Below are 22,442 nucleotides of genomic sequence, written 5' to 3' on the forward strand. Positions count from 1 at the left end.
AGTGCCACCTAAAAAGCAGAAAGAAAACCTGATTTTAACATAGTCTTCCACTGTGCTCTTTTTTTGTAATGGGCAAATCTTGGCTGCTTTGGTGACCAGATGTTGCTCCATATTACTTTTGACAAGCAGTGAGCAGTTTCTATTAATCTTTTATTCTTTTTATTCTAGTACAAGCAAATACAAGGTTTGCACACTCTTCATTTTGCCAATACAACAGCTACTTAAATTTATATTCAGCTCAAATGGGATCCCTTGAACATCTGTTAAATTTATAAATAACAATAAAGTCTGATTTTACATAGGCTATTATTAACTGAGGATCTAAAAGCACTTTGTAAAACTAAGCTCATACTCTTTTGCTGTTTAACATTCAGGTAGGTCCTGAATGAGTAAGATAATGTGCAAGGGAGAAAATGAAAGGGAATGGTTTAGAAAGAAAATGAAATGGAGACAGTGGAGAGCAGCAACAGATAGAACTTGAAAGTGAAGACAGTGGAAACCAGGCATTAAAATAATCCTCTCTGAGTAAGAACAGAGCTAAAAGTCTGCTGAAAGAACATGGGCTTGAGGGCAGCAAAATGTTTGGTCAGCATAACAGGGTGTCTTATTCTCAGTTTTTCCTTTTCCATCCATTCTATATTTTCTGACAATCCAACTGAGTCACTTCAGATAATGTCTAAAAGCCTCTCTACACCTTATCAAGTCCAGCATCACCTCCAATCTTTTAAAATACTATGAAATACTAGTTGGGTTTCCTGTTTTCAGTTGGATGTAGGTAAAGCCCATGTTCTTTAGATACCCAGTGTCCACCTATATTTATAACGTGCCTTGTCCACACTCAGACCTCTTGCTTGTTTACTTAAGCAGATGTAGCTAAGCTTGCAAGATGCTCACAGAGACAAGTTGCAGTTTATTAGGTGCATATTTTCATTTCTCTTGAACTTACCCAAAATTTACTTTAGTTAAATTGAAACAATAGCACACAGAAAGCAAGACCTGCTTTATGCCACAAGCTTTCCTACGTGAAACACTTCACAGAATCCATGGATGTTTCAGCCCTGTCTCCTCTGTATAAGCAGTAATTGTAGGGCACAATACTGTAAAGATCTTAAAGTTGCAAGGCATGATGTACAATACTATCTACTACACTTTTATTTTCATTGTTTTATACTCTTGGGGTCAGGGGTGTTGTGCTTCGTCCTCTTTATTAGTCTGGTGTCCTTACCCCTGCACGCTCTCACTAGCTTTGACATCAGTTTTAGTACCTTTAATTGCTGCTTTAAATGGACTGCTAAATGGTAGTTACAAAAAGAGGGAGGCAGTATTTACACTAGAAGGTGTAAATTTCTTAATCTGCTTCTGCCAAAGATGGCTGTATCTAGTGCTAAACAGTTTATAAGCGTGTACCAGTTTGCTTGAGAAAATAGAATGCAGTGGGGAATGACAGCATAGAAACAGGCCATGAGCTGGCATCCCTTTCTTGCATGCCTGCCTTTAGACTCTCCATCTCTTTCCCATCTCCATCTCTAGGGATATTTAGGTTTTGATTGCAGATATGGCATACAGTAATCTCCTGGTAATTTCAGATGTATTATTTAATCATTTACAATTTATACTACAGCTGTTTTCCTTTTGTAGAGCAAAAGTAATTGTTAACCACAAAACTCTTATTTCCATGAATAGGACTTTGATGTTTCTAATACATCCAAGATTATTTTTTTTTTTTTTTTTTTTAATTTAAAAGCTGGTCTTTGATACCTAACATCAGTAGTGCTAAAACAGTAGTCCTAAATGATCATGGCATATTCCAGGAAGGCAATTATTCCTGAAGACAGAATATCTTTCTTCTAGAGAAAGCAAATATCTTCACATATAGCATTTTCTTTCTATACTGCCAAGTCCCTGAGATATCTTTGCTATCCGCATGCCAGTCTAATGACTTCCCTGGTTCTGCGTAATGGTTCTGTGTAATGCAGTAAGATTGCCACTTAAATTGAAAACACTATTGCAAGTTGAATTTAGAGAATGTATGCAAATTTACCTATCTGTTTCAAGACTGTCCTCAGTAAACAAATGACTTATTTTCCAAGAGGCCTTTCTAAGAATCTGTGTTACTTTCTCAACAGTTATGATAGGCCTTGCTGTAGGCTGGACTGATTTTTCTGTTTCCACAGACTCACAAGTAGTCAACTCTAAGAGTAACAGTAATGAGATCTCTCTTTTCAGAGGCATTCTACCAAAAGTAGTGTGCACCATATGATACAGCAAGGGACACCTGCTTGTTTTTAATATATAAAGTCTCAGCTTTTCAATGCCTTTTTCAATAAAACATGTCATTTAAGAGTGTCTTCAAAGTAATAATTGAGGCAGAAATACGGAATGAGTAACAACTTTGCTATGGATTTTATGTAAAATCTTCAACTCGGTATTACACAAAATTATATACAGACCAGCCTCCTGCTACTTCACTATGTTTTATTTTTCTGCTGTTTTGTGATTCATATTGTTTGGCTACTCAAAAATTGGAAAGTATCCATTTGACAGAACTAGCTTGTAAGTCAGCTTTATGTTGCATTTTTATTTCCGTGGACTAATCTTCTGGTAGAAATCAAAAGGCATTAAAATGGATTTCATAGCCTTATGAAATCTATAGCCTTATGTAGCCTTAAATTAACTGGAAAGGTTTTTACAGTTTTTGTCAATAAGCAAATCTGATTTAGTTATATGTCACCGAACATTGTGAAATACTAAACCAGTTACAGATCTCACTTACATCAACTAAAACCAAAATTATTGCTTTTTAATATGTGTAGTCACAGTGGATTTGCATTACAATGTCCTTGTGCTAGCATAGAACCAGCTGAGTATGAGTGACAAGGTATGGGAAAGCTTCAATTTTCATTACACTAACAAGTCCCCAAATCATAATTTTCATTAGTGTACAAAATCCTGAACCATCAGCAAAAAGAATAAAATTCCAGCTCAGGGCAGCTAAGCTCATGCAACAAAAGGAACTAATGATTAACATCTGAAGATCACTGTGGCAGCAAACTGGTTCCTACTGGTTATGCTTCCTCATCACAGAGACTCCACCTGCCTTGATACACTACTGTGACTTGTCCAGGTGACGAAACGAAACCTTGAAGAAGAAGAAGAAAAAAAAAAGTCTTCCCATTTACATGGACTGCACGCAAGCAGCCCCTCTGAAAATTCTGTAGGTGTCACAGAAGGGATGTTACAGCTACAGAGCAGAATGACCATCATCAGTATGCTACAAGATGCAAAACTGAGCTATAGCTGGGACTCATTCCAAGAGCGTGTTTAAAATGTGCCTTAACTGAAAGCAAACCAAACAAGGTTATCTTGTGGTAAGATCATTGGCAGTCACATCTGTTCAATTACTCTATGATGAGGGAAACCACTTGTGGTGAGACATCCTCGAAAAGCAATTAGTGGGGAAAGGAGAATGTGCTATGCAAATACGTGAGGAGTGGGGAAGAAGAAAGGATTAGGTTTTCCTCTTGTCATAAGGTAGGCTGATAGGAAATTTAGAGAAAAATGTAAAGATCTCTTCGAGGTGCAATTTAAGTAGAATCCGGGTCTTAAGCCCAGACTACATTTCCTGTAGGCTGCAGTGGGCCAGAAGCACTGAGATGGGTGTGAACAGGACTCAAGAGAATGTTTTTACTCCTTGCTGCATTGCCTTTGTCACGGCATTCCTCTCTTTTGGGGCAACATTTGATTCACTTTGAAACACGTTCTAGTTCTAAATTGATGCAGATAATACAGTTTAGACCAGGTGGGCTCACTTTCTAGACAGTATTTTGCTGTCGCTTAAGACTTTCGTATTAGCTCCTATTTCTAGAATCTTGGTAGCACATAGTGAATTAAGAACTATCAAGGAGTATTTTTAATTGTCTGTACAAGGAAGTCCTACAACTCCCTACAAGGAAGAATATCAGTTCCTTGCCTTAATCACTAGATGTGTCTTCTCAAACATGACATTGTATGCAGTTGGTACATAGACTACAGGAAATTAAGAATTCAAATAAGTAACTTAGATGTCCATCATATAGCAATTAGGACTTGAGAGCCAATGGTAACTTGCTATAATTTTTTGAAATGTCTATGTTAGTATTGCTGATGGAGGAGCATATGAGACTTTTAAAGAATTTCTAACCAGGACAGACAGACACTGGAATACAATGTGATTTAATTTGTGCTGGTTTTCTACCATCCAGAACAGGAATGCCTGCACCTCCACTTCTTTGACACTCCTATATTTACTACAGGCTCAGCAACAGGATGTCAACCCTTCAGTTTTGGATACTTAAATATTTTGTAAGCTTTAGTAGGAGTATTGCTCCTACTACTATAAATAAATAATCAGTTTGGATTTCCATATCATGTTTGGCAATGTTTTTAGTTTTGGTTAAAAGATAAGAGGATTTGTTACTCTGAAGCTATGTGAAAATGTTGTAGAAAAATGAAATTCTCTAGTGCTTTGTTTCTAAGACTTTTACTTCAGTGATTTAGCATTTAACATGTAAATGTATACAGAAATAAAAAAGAAATTGAAAAACCAGTGTGACTGCATCACGAAGTAATGTATTAATTTTTGTTCTTAATTTAGGTGCCTTGCAAGATCTTGGCCATTCTCCTTCATTTTTTCTTCCTGAGTGCTTTTGCATGGATGCTGGTGGAAGGATTTCATCTTTACAGTATGGTGATCAAAGTATTTGGGTCAGAAGAGAGCAAGCACTTATATTATTATGGAATTGGATGGGGTAAGTATTTAGTAGCTGCTTGCTTTAAGTCTCCTCACTGTAGGACAAGATTATATTCAGAAGCATATGTAAAATTGTAATCAGACTTTAAAATATGTAGTCCCTAAACCTAATTCCACTGCAGTGAATTCCATGACCTCACTGGGCCAGAACAGATCCTTAATTACCAAATCAATAGCAGGAGTGTAGGAGGGAGGTCTCGTTGCACTGGTGTGTTCTTTTTTTGGTTCTAACTCACAGCACTGGCTTCTATCTGTATTCTTCAATACATGCATAAAAAAATTGGTGCATTAGCACAGGAGTATCACAAGACTTCATTAGTTGGTGTTTTGTGCCTTGAAATCCTTAGATGAAAAAGGCTGCATAGAACCTTAATATTATTATTAAGAATAAAGAAGTAGTCCTATGACACAGGAATCTCACAGATAAAAATTCACAGCTTTTTAAATGAAATTGAAAGTATAATTTTTTAAATGAAAATGAAAGTAATGAAAGCATAATCTGTGTGCATATTGAGAAGTCGAAGCTGACTATTTTGTTCCACTTTTAACAGCAGATGAAAGCTAGCTGGCTTCCCCCATCCTGCAAGTATAGCAATGATGCTTGACAAACCTCTACATTTAGAAGAAGAAAAACCCATACTCTTAGTCAAAAGGAGAGATGTAAAAAGATAGCACAGGAATATCTATGTAATTAAAGATAATATCAAAATATGTTAAAGCCTGCATTATCTTCCCCTCCAATTCATTTGGAAGCTGAATGAAAACCAGTTATACTAATAATACAGACCTACTGCAGTCATAATTGGAATATTTAATATCTATTGACACCATGCAGATCTGGGTGATAGTAATGCTGTTAACTTTTATATATATATGGGTTTTTTATATACATACACATATATTTCAACGCCTGCCTACTTGTCCTTTTTTTAATATATTCTTTTTATTCCGCACTTATTCCTCTTTCGTTTTAAAATCTCCTTAGCAGGTCTGTCTAATGGCTGCTTGATACATTCATTGGTGAACATGTTATCTGCTAGACTGAGGGGACAATCTGCAGTTTGGTCAGTTAGAAGTTTTCTTCATTGCCCTCATTGTTACTCTGTGACAGGTTTGAGAGTATCACATACATGTGTTCTTATCCTAGTTGTTTTAAGACAGTGTTTTTCCTCTTAAGGAATGACCAGTTTTCATGCCAACAATATGTACCTTAAGCTGTTTTGCTGAGTTTTTAGTAGAATTGTGTAAAACATCCCCCCCCCCCCTTTTTTTTTTTTTTCCAAAACCACTACTCAAAACATGCTAAGTGGAGTAATTTATCTTTTTCATGCACACAGACCCAAAAGTAAGTGAACCTAGACAGACTGAGGGTTGAAGACATTGGAGATTTGTAGATTCTTCTAGATTCAGCACTAAATGTAGGGAAACCTGCTGATGTTAGAGAAGTTTCTTGTGGCTTTATTTAATCCAGAGCTCATGTAATACAAATGCAAGCGTATCAAAGCAAAGAAAATGTTCTCATAAGCCCGAGAACTCTTTCTCCTTCAGAAATACTATGGTAAAAACTACAACAGTTAATAAAATAATTAAGAACTGGCATTTAATTCACTGGGGTATTTGCTTATAGCAGATGCTTTGATTAACTCAATTTACAATCAATCATTAATTACCTTATGGAAATAACTTAATGATTGATATATGCTGCAATGCACCTTTACCCTTTTCTTCTGGCATTTTCTGTAAGGTTTATTTCTTGTAAAATGACAGTGATCTACAAAATTATTTAGAAGACACAAGGATAAACATGGCATGTGACTGCAATATGACAAGCACTAAATGTTGCATTTTGCTCATTTTATTGCAATATGATTGCTACCACTCCTTTAGTAGTAATTAGCACAATGAGTACATAGCCTATTGGTACATAAGCCAATGGAATGTTAAATGTTGTTACTAAAAAGTCTCTTCAGTGGTATTTTGAGTAATGTTTTGGAGTATAGTCCCTCAGGCCCAACAGTAGATATTTGTCATCAAAATATATGTATGTAGCAAAATACAGGAGGCACCAGCAGTAGAAGATTGTGTATCAGTTCTTCTAACAATGCTCTGTTTCTTAAATCTAGGAAAGGTACTGTTGGGGGCCGATAATGGAAGATGTCATCCATATAACCGTAATACATTTCTGTGTGTAAACCTTTCCAAAGCCCTTTTCTGACTAATATTTTAATTTTGGAAAGCACATTCCAATTATTATTCCTACAATGACCTGGAAAAAAAAATGTTTTCTGAAATCCAGTAAATCTACCATGTTGCTTGGAAAGTAGTTTGTATTGCTTTATTTTTCCATATAGCTCAAAGTATTTACATTTGAATTAAATGTTGAATTTCCTTAATCATATCTGACATCGCATCATTTCTGCAAGTGTGTCTAAGCATCGCTGAAATAATTTAACTAGGCAACTGCATTCCAAGTTGTTTATCTCTTGATAAGTATCAGGGCAACCTTCATTCAGTCCACAGCATCACAAATCACTGTCTGGTGTGTAACTCCAATGCTCATTCAGTTGGTAATAGACGTAGCTGAATAATGATGTTTTTAGAGGGCAAATCCACAGTGCAGTGTTCACTACTTAAATGCTTAAAAGGACTCTGAGGTTTGTAAGGTCCAAACTTTCTCTTTTGTCAGGATGAATAGAAATGTTTAATTAGAGATCAAGTGTCAGTACTGCCTTCAGCAGCAGCGTCTGCTCATGTTCCACTGGGTAGAGTTTGGGTTGTTCCTTCATGAACCTGATGAACGTACAATAGAGAGACGTTATATATATTCCATAAAATCCCTGCACCTGAATAGAAGTCTTACAAGGCTGGGGAAAGGGGCTAAAAAGGTTTTGTCCTAAAGTTATTTTGTTTGGCTCTTAAAATGAGGGTAAGTTTGCATTGAATGCATCTGTCAAAAGGAAGTCAAACATTCTTGTGCCATCCTGAGACCATAATAAATATACATTTTCCAGTATCTGATAAAAATGGCTGATTTTTTTACACCTAATTATTATACTGACCAAAGAGGTTTGAAAGAAGTTGAAGACAAGGATGTCTCATCTCCTGTTAATCAAAGAAATTAACTATCTGTTTTGTTCTTTGCTTTTAATGGAAGTGTGAATGCATTTGACTTTCGCAAACTCATAGTTCCTTGAATAATGACGAACCCCAGTCCTGAATCTGAAAACCCAGACCCATTATTTGAGCAGAAAACCTGGGCTAGGTACATGTGTAAAAGTTTGCAAAGTCTATATCAATGACAAAGTGAAACGGGCAATGAGAAGAGATATGGGTAAGGAACTTTGCACTGAGTATCACTGATCTGCTAACATCTGTTGAGATTTCTGAGAGATATTACTCCTGTAAAATGAATTCAACAGTAATCAGAGAGACAGGATACCAAATGTGCAGTGTTGATTGAAGTTCCTGTGCATTATCTTTAGTCCCAAGGGTGCTAAAATTGCCTCAAAGACTGTAGTAGTTAGGAATTCAAAAGAAGACCATTTTGAGGAAGGTGATAATACCCTACTTTTAAAACTACCTTGAGATTGATTGGGGGAAAAAAAAAAAAATCTTTGTTGCCTTGGTGACTCAGCATAACACACAGAGATTATTGTAGCAAAACTTTTCCCACCTACCCATTTGTAGGACCCTGATGATACAGTTTTAGATACTGAAGCTTTTGCTGTGGGACTTTGGCCTTAACATGTTTTCCTATTTCAGACAATTTCCTTTACTTTAGAGACTGCCTTACAATGTAGATTTTGTACCGAGCTGTCAAAAGACCTAAATTTCTTTATTTGCTGTTGCTTGATGTAGTCCCAGACTTCTGCACAGGTAGGGTATAATGCAGCAGAAGAAAAAGAAAATCACAGAAAATTAACTTCTACAAAACAAATAGGAGAATATACTTTTTCCCATCAAGTAAAGTAGATCTTTTCAGTATTGGAAGGAAATACACTTTCATTTGTGTCTAATGTTTCATCTTTCTCGATAAATGACATATTTAGCCTTTTAGAATTAATGTCTTAAAATTGCTTCAAAGTCTGCCACAGAGTTTCTATAGCCTGTCTGTTTTTTTGCTATGCATAGAAGACACAGAAGCTTTCAAAACACAGCATACAGATTTACAGCATTTTCCATTTTATTTATCATTAGTGCCTCAGAAACATAAAGCAAATGGATTAGATGTGAAGTTTAATGCTGAATACGAGGACCTAGCTGACATTCATTTTAGGCTTTACTCTAGTGACTGTATCTGGGCTGAATTCAGGGAGAATTCTGTCTGAGCAAGGATTGTGTTATTTGGCTTCCTATATCAGGTATTAAGAGTTTATGCCTGCTCTGCAGGCTGTATTTTGATGTTGAGTTTGGGAGGTAACTTTAAATTAGCTGGCTTGGGGACCCAGAGAACTCGAGCTGCAGCAGCACACAGCTCCATGTGGGTTGATTTACCCCATTTAAATGTGATGCTGTAATGCTCTAGGACTGCAGAGACACAGATGACACCAGTGCCATAGATCAGCTGCCAGAAAGGTGTGCTAGAACATTTTCATCTGATACTGTGCTCTGGAAAGCATGGTCTATTGCATCATAAATTTGGCGTCTTGAAGTAGGGTTGGTGAGCATATCTGTAGCATCTACTAACTGAGAAAACGTTCGGATACAGTAAAAAAATATAACCATTATTCTTTCATGGATGATAACCGGTGCCAGCACAACATTCACATTACCTATTATGGGTGTAGACTGAAGTTCACATCTGTTATGTAATTATTGCTGACAAAAGATTAAGCAAACACACTTATTTCTGTGTATAATATATAATCCATATGAATTCTTCAGTCCAGATCAAATCTCATGATCCCCTTAGGCTAAATATTTTTTTTTTCAACTTTTATGGAATTTATTGAATGGTTGTTTCTTAAAGGAAAAATACTCCAATTTCAGTGTAACATAACCTTGATTCTGCCTCACTTGCCATTATCCATTTAATATCTTGTTAAAGCAAAGAAAAAGCAAACACTGCACTATAGGCTGCAGACCATTTTATTCTCACTGACTTAACAGCTCTTTTTTATGCAGATGACTGCTCTATGTTTCATCTGCATAAGTTTTATTATCTTCCAAAGGAACTCTGTATTTAATTTTCTTCTTCACTGCCATTTAAAATTGATAGTCATGCTAAATCCTTTGAATAATCAGCATTTGACTTGGGGGGAAAAAAAAAAGGCAGACTAGAAGTATAAAGGAGTGTTAGCTGGGCACAGGTATTTTTACTTCTGTGACAAAGTCCCTGCTGTAGGAAGACAACTTGCATCAGAAAACAAACAGCACCAATCAACAACATCTCAGCAGCAACAGAAGGTGTGACTGGGAATGTGTAGCCATACCTGTGGGACCTTCAGTCCAGGCAGTTTACACACCCATGGCACACTGAGTTTCAGCAGATAGGCTTATCTCTGTGCTTAATTGCTCTGTTGAATATAATTATTCTTGATTTTTGTTCACATGTGTGTGGGAATTTTCTTTTTTAAATAGAAAAATGTAATACTAAACTAAAATCTTGCCTTTGTTTAGGTCTTACACAAATATTACTTCTAAGGAGTTATTCCTGATTTGGACAAACATGGGAGAGCAGAATCAAGATTATGGGCTATTAAACTCCATCCTGCAGATTGGATTTCAGTCTAAGACCTAAATAATGCCTGTAGATGCTGCTGCTTAACTACTGAATATCTTTCTTATTTATAAATACAAGGTGTTTCTAGCCACAATCATTACAGAATAAAAATACTTCTTCAAAAAATTGAAGTTCTGTCATTACAGGCAAATTTTACAGAATTTTATGGGGAGGATATTGGTAAGATTAGGCAGAAATTGCTTTTCAGAGAATTTTGTAAATCCTCATGCAGAAAACCTGAGGAATTTAAAAGAAAATTGACACTTTAAGCTATCATGTATAATACTCTGGTTGGGACCTGGTTATTAAATTCCATAAGATGGTAAAACCCCAAACCTTCACAGTTTATTAAAGCATACAGGAATTAACAGACAATCATTTAATATTTAAAGGGATTGAGGGTTTACTATATTCAGACCTGTTGGCAAGAAAAACCTTGCTTCCTCTCTAGCTCCTGGCCTGGAAAGCTGCATCAAAGTGTCACACCAGGATCTGGTGGTGCTGAGGGCTGGAGACACGCAGCCCCCCGTGACAGCAGGCCCAGAACCGCCTGCCCTCGTGTAATCCCTGTGCAATCCCACAAAGCGCTCCGCCACCTCCCAGGATGCAGCACACTGGAACTGTCAAAACCCATCTGGAACCATGGTCTACTTTAAACACAGAAATCTTGTAGAGCTATTGCATATTTATGCTAAAATAAGTCTTGGTTGGGCATCTGAATGGGATCTGAACTTGCTTCTGTCTTCGTAACTGCCGCTTACTGCTGTGTGTGATGCTCTAGATAACTAAATGTTGCCGTTTTGCCTGGTTGTTATGGACTCCTGTGGGAAACCCTACTTTGTTTTCTAGATCGTTTTGAATTCTTGAACACGGTGCACTTACTTGGGGGAAAGTGGTGAAAATAAGCTTGATCGTGCTTCACAGGATATCACTGCTTGAACAGCCAGATACAAAAATTACATAAACAAAAAACAGGCTGAAAAAGGACTGTGATTCACAATGAAATTAGAACTAACTCAGTTTAACTGTTAAACTAGTGCTTTATTGAAAAGTCATTTTATTTGTCTGACTTTAATTGATTAAAACATACTACACAGCTGCAGGAGGATGTCAAGTTAGACTTAATTTTAAAATTACTTTGTTGTCCATATGAAATTTAGGTGAACTTGCAGAGTTTACTGGAAGACATTCTTTTGTTACTAATATTGCCACTGACTTTGCCGTTTTGCAGGCTGTCCGTTGGTGATTTGTGTAATTTCTACAACATCATCCCTAGACAGCTACGGAGAAAGTGGCAAGTGAGTATGAAAATGTCTTCACTTCAGGTGCAATGAGGATGAAAAATCTGATGGGGAGAAAAACTCACAGATCTGTTAACAGGGCCAAAGATCAGCAAGATCCTTCTGATGAGATTGCCTGCAAAAACACGACCGCTGTATAGGCATATTCTTAGACCTAGAAGCCTCAGATTTGCTTTTCACTGCTGAGATGATGTACAAAAAGCTTCTGAGATGTTTTGCCTATTTTTCCCTTTCTCTTCAAGGCCTCCTACAGTGAGTGCCCTCCTTACTCCACACACAGAGCAAAGCACAGGCTGAAACATTTCTAACAAGTTGAGAATAATCTTTGATTAAAGATATTTAACCTTCTGAAGAAAACTGCAGTTAAACATCTGAAGATCTATCTAGATTCAATTCTACCATAATGTAAGCAAAAGATTTGGAGCAAGGGTTATTTTCTGTGTGTGGTAAACTAGCTTATATTGTCATTGCTGTGAGAAAGACGTGTGAAGCTGACAGCATGTTTCCCAGGCTCTTCCTCAGCACCAGCCAGGCAAGGCAGGGAGGGCTTCAATTTTTCTCTTGCTACAATGACAGTGCTCACGGCAGAGAAATAACTGCCTGTGATACAGGATACAAGAACAACAAATAGCAAATAAAACCTTTCCTTTCTTCCCATCGTTCCGCCCCTAATGCTATTTGAAGGCATGCTGGAGCAGATAGCTGTCACCGACACTCTGCAAGATACAAATCAAAATGAGATTCTGCCTCAGATTCCCCGAGTATGTAGGGAAAAAGAGCTTCTTGTTGATGCTCTATCATGTCTCTTGCTTTTAAAATTCATCAGTCTTTTTGTACTCCCTTTTTTAATTAAGAACATTACTAATTAAATGACTGTGTTTCATCTAAAATCACTCTGATTTTTCTCTGCAGCTGCTGGCTTTCACTAGAGAATGGAGCAATCTGGGCTTTTGTGGCACCGGCGTTGTTTGTAATTCTGGTAGGTAAAACCACGGATGCTGCTGTTTTCTTGTGGCGTGTCGGTGTCAGCTGGACAGCAGAACTAGCTGGAGGTCTGGTCAGCCCTAGTGCCAGTACAGTGAGACAACAGAGATGAATGGTCCAGAATTATTTTGTTCCTCCTGCAATTTTTGTGTTGTACACACCTGTGTATTACTTTATACATATTAATTCTCACATTATTCATTTTACTATTCCAAGATAATACCACCTAAAATTCTGGGACAGCTCTCTTCTGAAACAGTCCTCTTGGGGCCATGAATAACTGTGTGGAACCAAGGAATCTTGTGAGCTTTAATAATTCTCAGAAAGATCCCCCAAAAGAACAAACCCTTTGGATTGTGTTGCATATGCACCAGTAAATGTTGAAAGTCTGGTTCCACCTCACTGGTATTTTGAAGCTTTTGCTTTTGCAAGTGAAGATGATCATCAGCAGAGTTTACAAGCAGTCTCCAGCTAGCAAGAGTCGGTCAAAACAACACTATGAGCTGTCACCCTTTGGGTGAGCTCTAGGGAAGGTGACAAGCTGCCTCTGCACCTGCCTTACAGTGATAAGGAATTTGTGCTATTCCTCCGATTTTGAATTCAATGTCAGGTGCAGCAGTTTGTCCAGCTGATCAAGGCAGAGCTGTTACGGCGTTTGCCAGGGTTCAGGTGGCTGCTGCAAACACCTCTGCCAGCTATAATGAACATTGTCTTTCCGGGGAAGGGTGCAGGTTCGTGGCCCTGATGCTGATACATGAATCTTCTACAGCAGTTTAATTATGCCCACATGTTAAATTACAGTGAGTTGTAGCTTAATCACTATGATTACTTAAGGAGTCAGGGGTGTTTTCAGGGATTAAGTGGGAGATTATTCCTCTTCAGCACTGTTTCCAATACTTTAATTGATCAGGTTATCTACAGTTTTTGCTGCAGGTTATAATGTCAAAGTGACAGTATGAACATGGGATAGACTCACTGATTAGTGAAATCAGGTTGTCCTGAAAACTTTACTTAAATTTTAAAGACATGAGCCCAAATCTATACCAGAGACTGAGTGCTGTGGTCTTTAAGGAGGGTCAGGTAAAATAAGATCCTGAGTACTAGCATGGAAGCGCATCAAAAGGAGCCACTGACTGTACCTTGTACTTTCCTATGAAAGTTAGGATTTCTATGGAAAGCACAAAGATACTTCCCCAAATTTAATCACCCAGGAAAACCCCACAAATCTGCTCACAAGCCAAAGGAAGGAAGGAGAGCTATACATGCAGAACTAGTGTTTACCACTGCATTATGTCTATAATTATTCAGCAAGCAGAAGGTGGCTCCTTGGCTGACCTTTTCCATCACAGGCAATATTACACTGCAGCTGAGTGGACATGCTAACATCTGCCTGGGAGACAGGGAAATCAGCCCCTCTTACAGGCAGCCCAGCCCAGTCCAACACCTTCCACCCAAGATATAGCCTCTGAAAAACTAGACTATATAAATATATATTAAAAACCCAATGAAAATAATTGCTGTATTGATGGGACATAAATGGTCTCATGTTAGCATTTTAATCAAATTATTAATGGCAACACTGGAAAGTCCCTGTGCAGTAAGGACAGAATTTCTTTTACCTAAGTGAAAGCATATACATGTAAATAAGAAATGTTCATCATTGGGTTGGAGATGGCTAAACAGATTTGGACTTGTTTCAACAAACTTAATTCCTTGGTGGCCTGCACGTTGGACCTTTTGTATGTGAGTTTATATTCAAAGATATGTAGATATGGATTGGAGAGCAATTAAAATAATCTAATATTCAAATGTCTCCATCTCACATTAGCACTTGCTTTGTGCCCATTCTTCAGAAGCAAAGGAGGAAATGAGATACAACCAGTAAAATCAAATCTTTCTCAGCTGCTGCTGTCCAAAGATGATACTAGTTAAAAACATGTCAGACAGTGAAACGCTTACTCACCTGAGTGAGCACAGTGCTCAGCAATTTCCATGCATAGCTGCTTGCGAATGGAAGTAAGGGTTTAACTGTCTGTCTCTCGCTTACGATATATAATGTTTGTGTAGTTCAAGTTATATTCTTGTAGGGATACAAATATTTTGAGAAAGAGTGAGCTCACAAGGTTGATCCACGTAGAGCAATTTGTTAAATAGCCTAAACCCAGCTCTGCCCAAAATAGCAGCAAGCTAGCTGACAAATTATTCTCTCTGGGCATTGAATACACTAGCTGAAAAATGTGTTAGTGCCTATAGGGAAATAACAAGGCTAAACACTATTTTCTGTGTGCATGTGTGCCTGTGCTCTTTAAATAACAAATTAGCCACTCATTGCATGAACTAGTGTTTAGCTCTGAAAATACTTCTCAAAAAGCAGTTTTTGACTACTTCCATCCACATTTTCTCTCTGCCAAGAAAAAGAATTATGCTGCGAAGAGAACAGGGGGACTGCTCTTTTCAACTCCCACTCCCTAGAGACTAGACAGACACAGTCTACTTTTGTCCTGCCACAGCCTCACAGGCAATACAGACATCACGGAGCCTTAAAACAGAATGATGTGGTGGGAGTGTGATTGGGAAAAAATACTCACACATACTTTTCTAGGGAGTAATTCACAGAACCTCCCAGCCCTATATGAATTCCCATTCCCAAAGTGCTCTTTCCTTGGGGTTTGAGTCAAGGGATGTGATGAAGGAAATATTTCCTTCTCTGTGTAGGTCTTCTGGCTTCTACCTGCATCTTAAGATTTAAAGATCACTCTCCCCCATCCTCCAAACCACAACACCCAAGCCTCCATGGCATCCTCTTAAGGCAGCTTCACAAAAAAACCCTGTTGCAATTAATTCGAAAACCAAACTAATCTCAGCCAAAGTTGGCCTGGGACGTGTCTTCAACAGAAAAAAAAAACCAAACAAAAACAACCAACAACCGACACTTGACAAAGCACCTGAATTTTTGGAACACGACATTAAAACTTCTGTCAGAAGGCTTTGTTTGTTATCAACCATCTGCTGCCTTGGTGTGTTTCCATAGATATGGCAAAATTAAGGAAATTCTGCAAAAGCATCAATGTACATGGAGCAGTGGGTGTGCTGCAGACACTGAACAATCCATTGCAGGGGGGAGATACTGGGCTGTAGTGGCAAGTCCTTTCTATTGTTTTCCCTGTAAGTAGTTATTTTCTTGGTGGGTTTTTTTTACAAGTCTTTCAGATAAATGGCATTTTTATGGAACTAAATGATTTTCATTAGCATATTACTAACAGTTCTGTGCTGTGGGGACATCAGCTTCATAACTAGTGTCCTCAGATGGGACTTCATGGAACTTGGGTCCCAGGCTGATTGCCATCACTGTCTTCAGTTGTCACTTACTTATGAATATTCAATATATTAAAAAAATAATTCACTCCCTCATACCTGCTGATCATACCTGATTTAGTAAGCTCTGTTGCTGTGTGGTATGTATTCATACCTTTATGTACCAGTGCAGAATTAGGATAATTTCCGTATGTTGAATAGTATCTTACTCTGCAGGTAGGCCCACTGATTGAAAAGTGACAATTTTTGTCCCTTATTAGACATCATTCACCACAGGAAAAGGTGACAGAATTGGACCCATAGTGTTTGAAGGCTCTGAAACAGTTGGATTCTTCAGAGTCATTGAAATCCAGTGCATACATCAGTGCTGTGGTGGATTAGAGCCCAAATGAACAGACCACAGCTGCTAAGCTTCTATTTTTTTCTTGTTAGCATTCAGTTATGAGCACTTTTACTATTTTAAATTAAATTTCTTCATTATTTTAAAATTAAATTTCTCCTTACTTAACCAACAGGAAAGCATGCAACATTTTTTCTAACAAGGGGACAGATTGTAAGAAATTAAAAATTAAAGATTAATATTAGGAAAGAGAAATCAGGGATCTGTTACACCTTATGTTTATTATTTATTTTCTTACGTATTTCCTTCTCAGCCTCAAAGTTTTGCTCTGATATTCAGCTCTGAATATTACAGTGTGATACTGTATGCATTAATTTAAAGTCATGAACACAGATGTCTAAAATAACTCGATTTAGTCTGTTCTATCTGTAGTTGATTTGGGATGGCTAAAAGTGGAATCAGGCTTTCCCAAACCGTCCTCCCAAATTTTAACATCTTTCTAATTTAATTGGCTAGCTGTGTTTGGAAATACATCTTACCCGGTAATGATTTCTGATGTGCCCTAGCAATGGGCTGCAACTGCAACAACTTGCAGCGATGGTGTGCTACCAATGATGTCACGATAAGGATCAAATCAACTCGCACTGTGAGAGAGTATGCTAAACCTCAGATTGGAAGAGTCAGTTACAACTCCCTGTACCACTGTCCAAAACTGAAGTGGAGTCTAAAATACTTGGTGGTTTTAGAGGAAAGCTGGTCAATGGATTTAATTAAGGCAATATGTTTTAGCTTTTTTTTTTTTTTTTTTTAGTTCCTCTGTGCTGCCAAGCCTTTTCTTGGCTAGGATGCAACACACCACATCAGAGGGTTTTACACATGGGGTTTTTCTGCACTGTACTAAAGAAGAAACTAAAATCTCATGAGACTTGGAGGAAACTTAGGTGAAACCCCTGCAAAAAAGCCTAAGTGAGGGAAAGAATTTGTCTTGCTGGTCTGACAAAATTTTGATGAGAAAAGATTTTGAAAGAGGTCCTTTTTACTCATTTAACTCTCTTCCTGTTCTGACAGTTTTTAGTCAGATGAAGTTGTCACTACAGTGAGCCAGAGCTCCCTGATGTCATTGGGATCTTTCCATGGGCTCTGGTGGGCTTTGGATCAAGCCTACAATAATGGGAACTGGCAACTCCTGCTGATTTCAGAGACTTGTGAGTGCCTGGGGTTGGACAAGCTGCCTTGAAAGAAATCCTGTGAGTTAGGAAACAAGTGCTAATGTTCTTAGCAATATTTCTTTTTAGAAGTAGTGTGGCCAGTACCTGCAATCAAAAATATTCTGAGTTCCTCTGTGATTTTAAGGCAACATAACTGCAACTGTTAGGTAATCTGGCCTTTCAGAAAAGTAAAATTAGGAACTATATACAGTTGCTATATCTAAATGTTTATTTTCCTAGCTTGAACATTCTGATATAGGTTAAAGCGTAATGAGTATTTCATCAAGTAAGCATTCTCCTGTTCAAATCATTGGCAAAGTATTTACGTCAGATGCCAAAAAAAATCACTGAAGAAACAATTCAGTGGCTGTATTTTGGTTTCCAATTATAAGGGCAGTGGAAATACCTCAGTGTTTTACTTACTGAAACATTAACAAAGGAAGACATTTGTAGCTAATCTGTTTATTTAGGCTGGATGAGATCACTCCAATTTCTCAAAATACCTAAGCAGAAGTTTTCAAGTAGTTCAGGAAATTCAAATATAGAACTTTGGGACTTGAGTGTAATGGTTCATTGCTAATTTTACAAGTACCTTGGTTTTTATCAGCTGTTTTCATCTCATCTTTTAAACATATTACTAAGGCACCCTGGAAAGGACAGTCACACTGACTGCACAAGAGGAGAAGCTCAAGGCCTTTTTAAATTTCCACTTTAGACCACCCAAAATACCTAGGAAATTAATTTTTGAATTTTTTTAGAAAAAGCCATATGTCTCCTTTGAGACTATCTTGCTTGTATTGTTTCCACAACCAAATCTTAGAGTTCGTGTCCAGTTTGAGTGAGAGGTTTCAAGATTCTGAGTATTCATTTGGTGGTGCTTATCATTAGTAACTTTCACTGACTTTTGTAAGATGTAGGAAATTCAGAATTTGAAGAAAGAGGTTTAATCTTTTTGGTTTTACTTCACTGGATTTTTGGGGGAAGTATTTTAATATGTATTATTTAGACATAATCATATTTTTAAAAATATGCAGAAAACAAAATCTAGGAGTGTCTTAAAAGAATTAGGAATGGAAGAAAGCTTTAGGGTTAAGTGCTTGTGTGGCTGGCAGGAGTGTGCTGTTGTTTGCAGTCATCAGAAGCGGGGATCATAGAGCAAAAGTGACAGGATGAACTTGAACTGTCAGTGAGACACACACAATGAAGTGTCAAAAGGGGGGGGGGGGGGGGGGCTGATATTTTGGATAAAAGACCAAAACTGCTGAATGATAATGTATTGGGGAAAAGGTTAAGGGTAGAGAGACATTTTCTGTGTAATTCCCCTGAAAAGCTGGAGTAATGATGATCATTTGGTGGACATGCAGCAGAAAATTGGAAAGTTTGCAGGAAAAAGAGAAGAGAGAAAGAGAAGAGAATGTGTAACTTGTTCACGTTCATTGTTGCCGCTTCAGTCAGCGTGCATATTTAGCATATAAATGGGTTTCTCAAAAATGCTTGTTACATCCTCAAAGAATTTATAAAAGATATTTACAAAATATGATTTGGTTGGAATAGGGAAAATGATCCCAAACCCATTGAATTTCACTTCTTATTCATCTCTTTAAAGCTGATTGAACAAGTACACTTGTAATTGAAAAGCTGTCAGGTTCCTCAGGGTGTTCTCTGGACAGGCTAAAAAGCCGTGGTGGAGACGAACTATAAACCAGCTATGATCCTACTTCACACCAGGTGATGATCTGCACTTAGAAATCTAAAATTAAAAGGGTAGTCAGAAGATTTGAAAAATACCAAGGAAATCATTATCATCAAAATTATACATTTTTTAATTCATCCTCTCGTCCTCAGAATTAGAATATTTATGTCAAAATATAGTTATTGAGTTTTAATTGAGCAACAGCATGATTTTGAAGTCTTTCTTTTTCTTCTGTAGTTCAAGATAGTTTTGTTCTGCCCTTGTTCTTAACTTGGTGATAAATATTAGCTTTGTAGCTGAGACGTAACTTTGGTCAAGAAGGGAGAAATATGTCTTTCACCTTCTCTTTTTTTTTTTTTTTTTTTTTCTTTAAACTTACTGTTTTTGCACAGCAAGGCTGTCTTTGCCACATTTCCTTCAAGTGATAAAGATTTCCTTATTTCTTCACCTATGACTCCAGAGCAAACTCTCTTTTGTTAGACATTTTTAGTGTTAGTCTTTTCAAGATTTCCTACTTTTCTGGTGGCAGTTCTTTTCATTTTACTGATGTTTCTGCTGGGCCTGACATCAGAAAGAGCAGGGTTTTTGAAGAGCAGAGTTCAGGCTTAACATATTTTCCTCATTGCTGTTTTAAAATAATCTTGTGCTTAAATTGCAAGCAGACTTTGGTAAGAAACAGGAACTGTACACTGTGAAGTCCAGCGGGAAAGGTGCTTTCTGAAGTCTGTGCACATGCAAGGACAAAAATAAAGAGCATGCAGACACATGTCCCTCTTCACTGAAGTTCTTGTCTGATTTGTCAGCTGTAGTAGATTATTAGGGTATTTATTTGTACAGTAGGGATCCTGAGCACTTCTTTAGCTGTGAACCAATCTATCAATCCAGCCTTATCCTAAACAGACAAGGACTGTTCCTGAAGGAAAGAAAGAACTACTCGCTGTGGGGAGAGGGAAATCCATCGACAAGGGTTAAACTATACCAATCCAAATTTGGAAACCTCTTTTGCCAAATAAATACAACACACAAAGTTCCTATTTTCTGTTGAATTGTACAATACACTCCTAGGGCAGTTTGCACCTCTGACACAGTCAATACTTTCCTGAACAAGTCTTGTTCCTTCTTCTTCAGGTCAATATTGGTATTCTCATTGCTGTCACCAGAGTTATCTCAAGAATCAGTGCAGACAGCTATAAGGTCCACGGAGATGCCAATGCCCTCAAGTAAGTTTTTCTCATTCAAATTATAACAAGTTAATAATCTCACACTAGCAATGTTATATTGCAGAGACATATATTATGGACTTCTCCCAGAACACTGCTATCATTCCTCTTTAGTGAAAAGCAAATAATGTTAAAGGTAGTGCAGCCATTTAACCTATATTTTATGAAAGCCAAATGCTGCACAGGATGAAACCTGTGGTTCAGCATGAGCTAAAGTGTTCTTCTGCTTATTACAGTCTCCAGCATTTGCTGATTCATGATTTTGCCTTTTATTAATGGAGACTTTCCTCTTCCTGCTACACTCAAAGATAAATCTCACAGAGCATCATTAATCTGTACTGGGCTATTGCAACTATTCTGCTCCTTCAGAGGATAAACCTTGTTTCTAGCCCCAGTTCAGCATAATATTTGGGCAATGCTTATCTTTAAGACTCTCTTGATACTGCAAAGCGCACAGACTTATGCTGGATTTAAATGTGTGTTTAAATTCAAGTGGGTCTTTATATCAAGGTGCCTTGAGCCTTTTGGGATGGTGGCCTCTCTGAGAGTGTATCATCTTTAAAATACTGTGCTAGCAAGGCTAGAAAGAAAATGTAAGGTAGACACATTGCTACATCTGAATGCACAAGGACAAAATCTGATTTCTAAAATCTATAGGATTATATATGGGTAGCTAAGAAGATAATTTAATATACTGAGTTTAAAGTAAGATGCTGGATTTTCCGTCTTATATTTTGTATCTCCTAAAGATGCTTTAGTGCAATTATAGAAAGAACACTGTATATAACTCAAAGAATATGTATTTTAGGTAGAAGAAAAATGTGATGATGTTTTGTGTTTAATGTTTCTGCGTCACAGGCTATTGTAAGGTAAGGATTTGGTGCCACAGCTCTGAAATGGTATCATAAAGAATAATTTTTATGCTTGGATTACTTATGTAATTTTTAAAATGCCATTAAGTTTTAAATATTGGTGACAGTTACCTAATTGAAGTTAGTTTAGTTATTGTATACTTATCCAACAGGAAAAGAAAAACAGTAAATAAGTCTACACAAAAATCTATAAGATAATTACACTGTAGTGAAATGAAAAGACTGGGAATTAAAATTACTGTTTCAGGTTTGGCTGAGTCCTTGTGACCTTCAGAAATACAAAGGAAATACAGAACCTTAGGAAGCAAATAACTGTATATTGTCAATGCCAATTTGTATGCACTATTAGAATTATGAAGACAAAGGAACAACCTTCATAAGTAGAAGATGAGCTACACAGATTGCTCTGTGTACTTACGATATTTCCTTACTTATAGTTCAAAGAATTGATTCAATACACATTGTACCCTGCACACTAATATATATTAATTTTTTAGAAGAAAACTATGTGTGTGTACATAAGTAAAATGATTTATGAATGGTTGATCTAGGAATAAGATGAAATGCATTTATCAGGAGTATATGTTCTTAGTTCAAATATTATCAGCTGTGGATTTGGAATGGTGGAGCTCTGTACTGAAAATCCAGATACCCAGGCTAAGAGCTGCTCCTTGTGTCAAATAATTTTTAAAATACAGTTCTAGGACTTGACCTAACAAAAGTGATGGTGGTGGAGAAAAATTATAATCAATGGGAAGATATATCTGGAAGCATTAAATCTTTAAATTATTGATTAAGCAGAAATATGCTCTGATAGAACAGCTTTCCTCATAGAACTAAATTAATTCAATAAAATATAATTGAAGGTAAACAGAATATACAGAATAGCTTTTTTTCCTGGAACTATCATTACAGAAATGGGTCCTCAGAAGAAATTTTATATGAGAAAGGCATAAATAGCTGTCCAAACCAGATCTTAGGAGTATTTGTACCCTGAT

The 22,442-nt window shown here is 37.2% G+C and overlaps 1 protein-coding gene across 2 annotated transcripts in view; it reads left to right on the top strand.

Annotated features, from left to right (window-relative positions):
* ADGRD1 (adhesion G protein-coupled receptor D1) overlaps positions 1–22,442 on the top strand; it is a 159,931-nt gene that overhangs the window by 109,051 nt on the left and 28,438 nt on the right. For both annotated transcript variants that reach the window (XM_074921495.1, XM_074921496.1), the window contains 4 exons: positions 4,634–4,787; positions 11,743–11,809; positions 12,725–12,791; positions 20,481–20,572. In XM_074921495.1, the coding sequence (XP_074777596.1) occupies positions 4,634–4,787; positions 11,743–11,809; positions 12,725–12,791; positions 20,481–20,572 (380 nt within the window). The remainder of the gene's footprint in view (positions 1–4,633; positions 4,788–11,742; positions 11,810–12,724; positions 12,792–20,480; positions 20,573–22,442) is intronic.

Source organism: Athene noctua, chromosome 17 (genome assembly GCF_965140245.1).
Source record: "Athene noctua chromosome 17, bAthNoc1.hap1.1, whole genome shotgun sequence".
Classification (NCBI taxonomy): domain Eukaryota; kingdom Metazoa; phylum Chordata; class Aves; order Strigiformes; family Strigidae; genus Athene; species Athene noctua.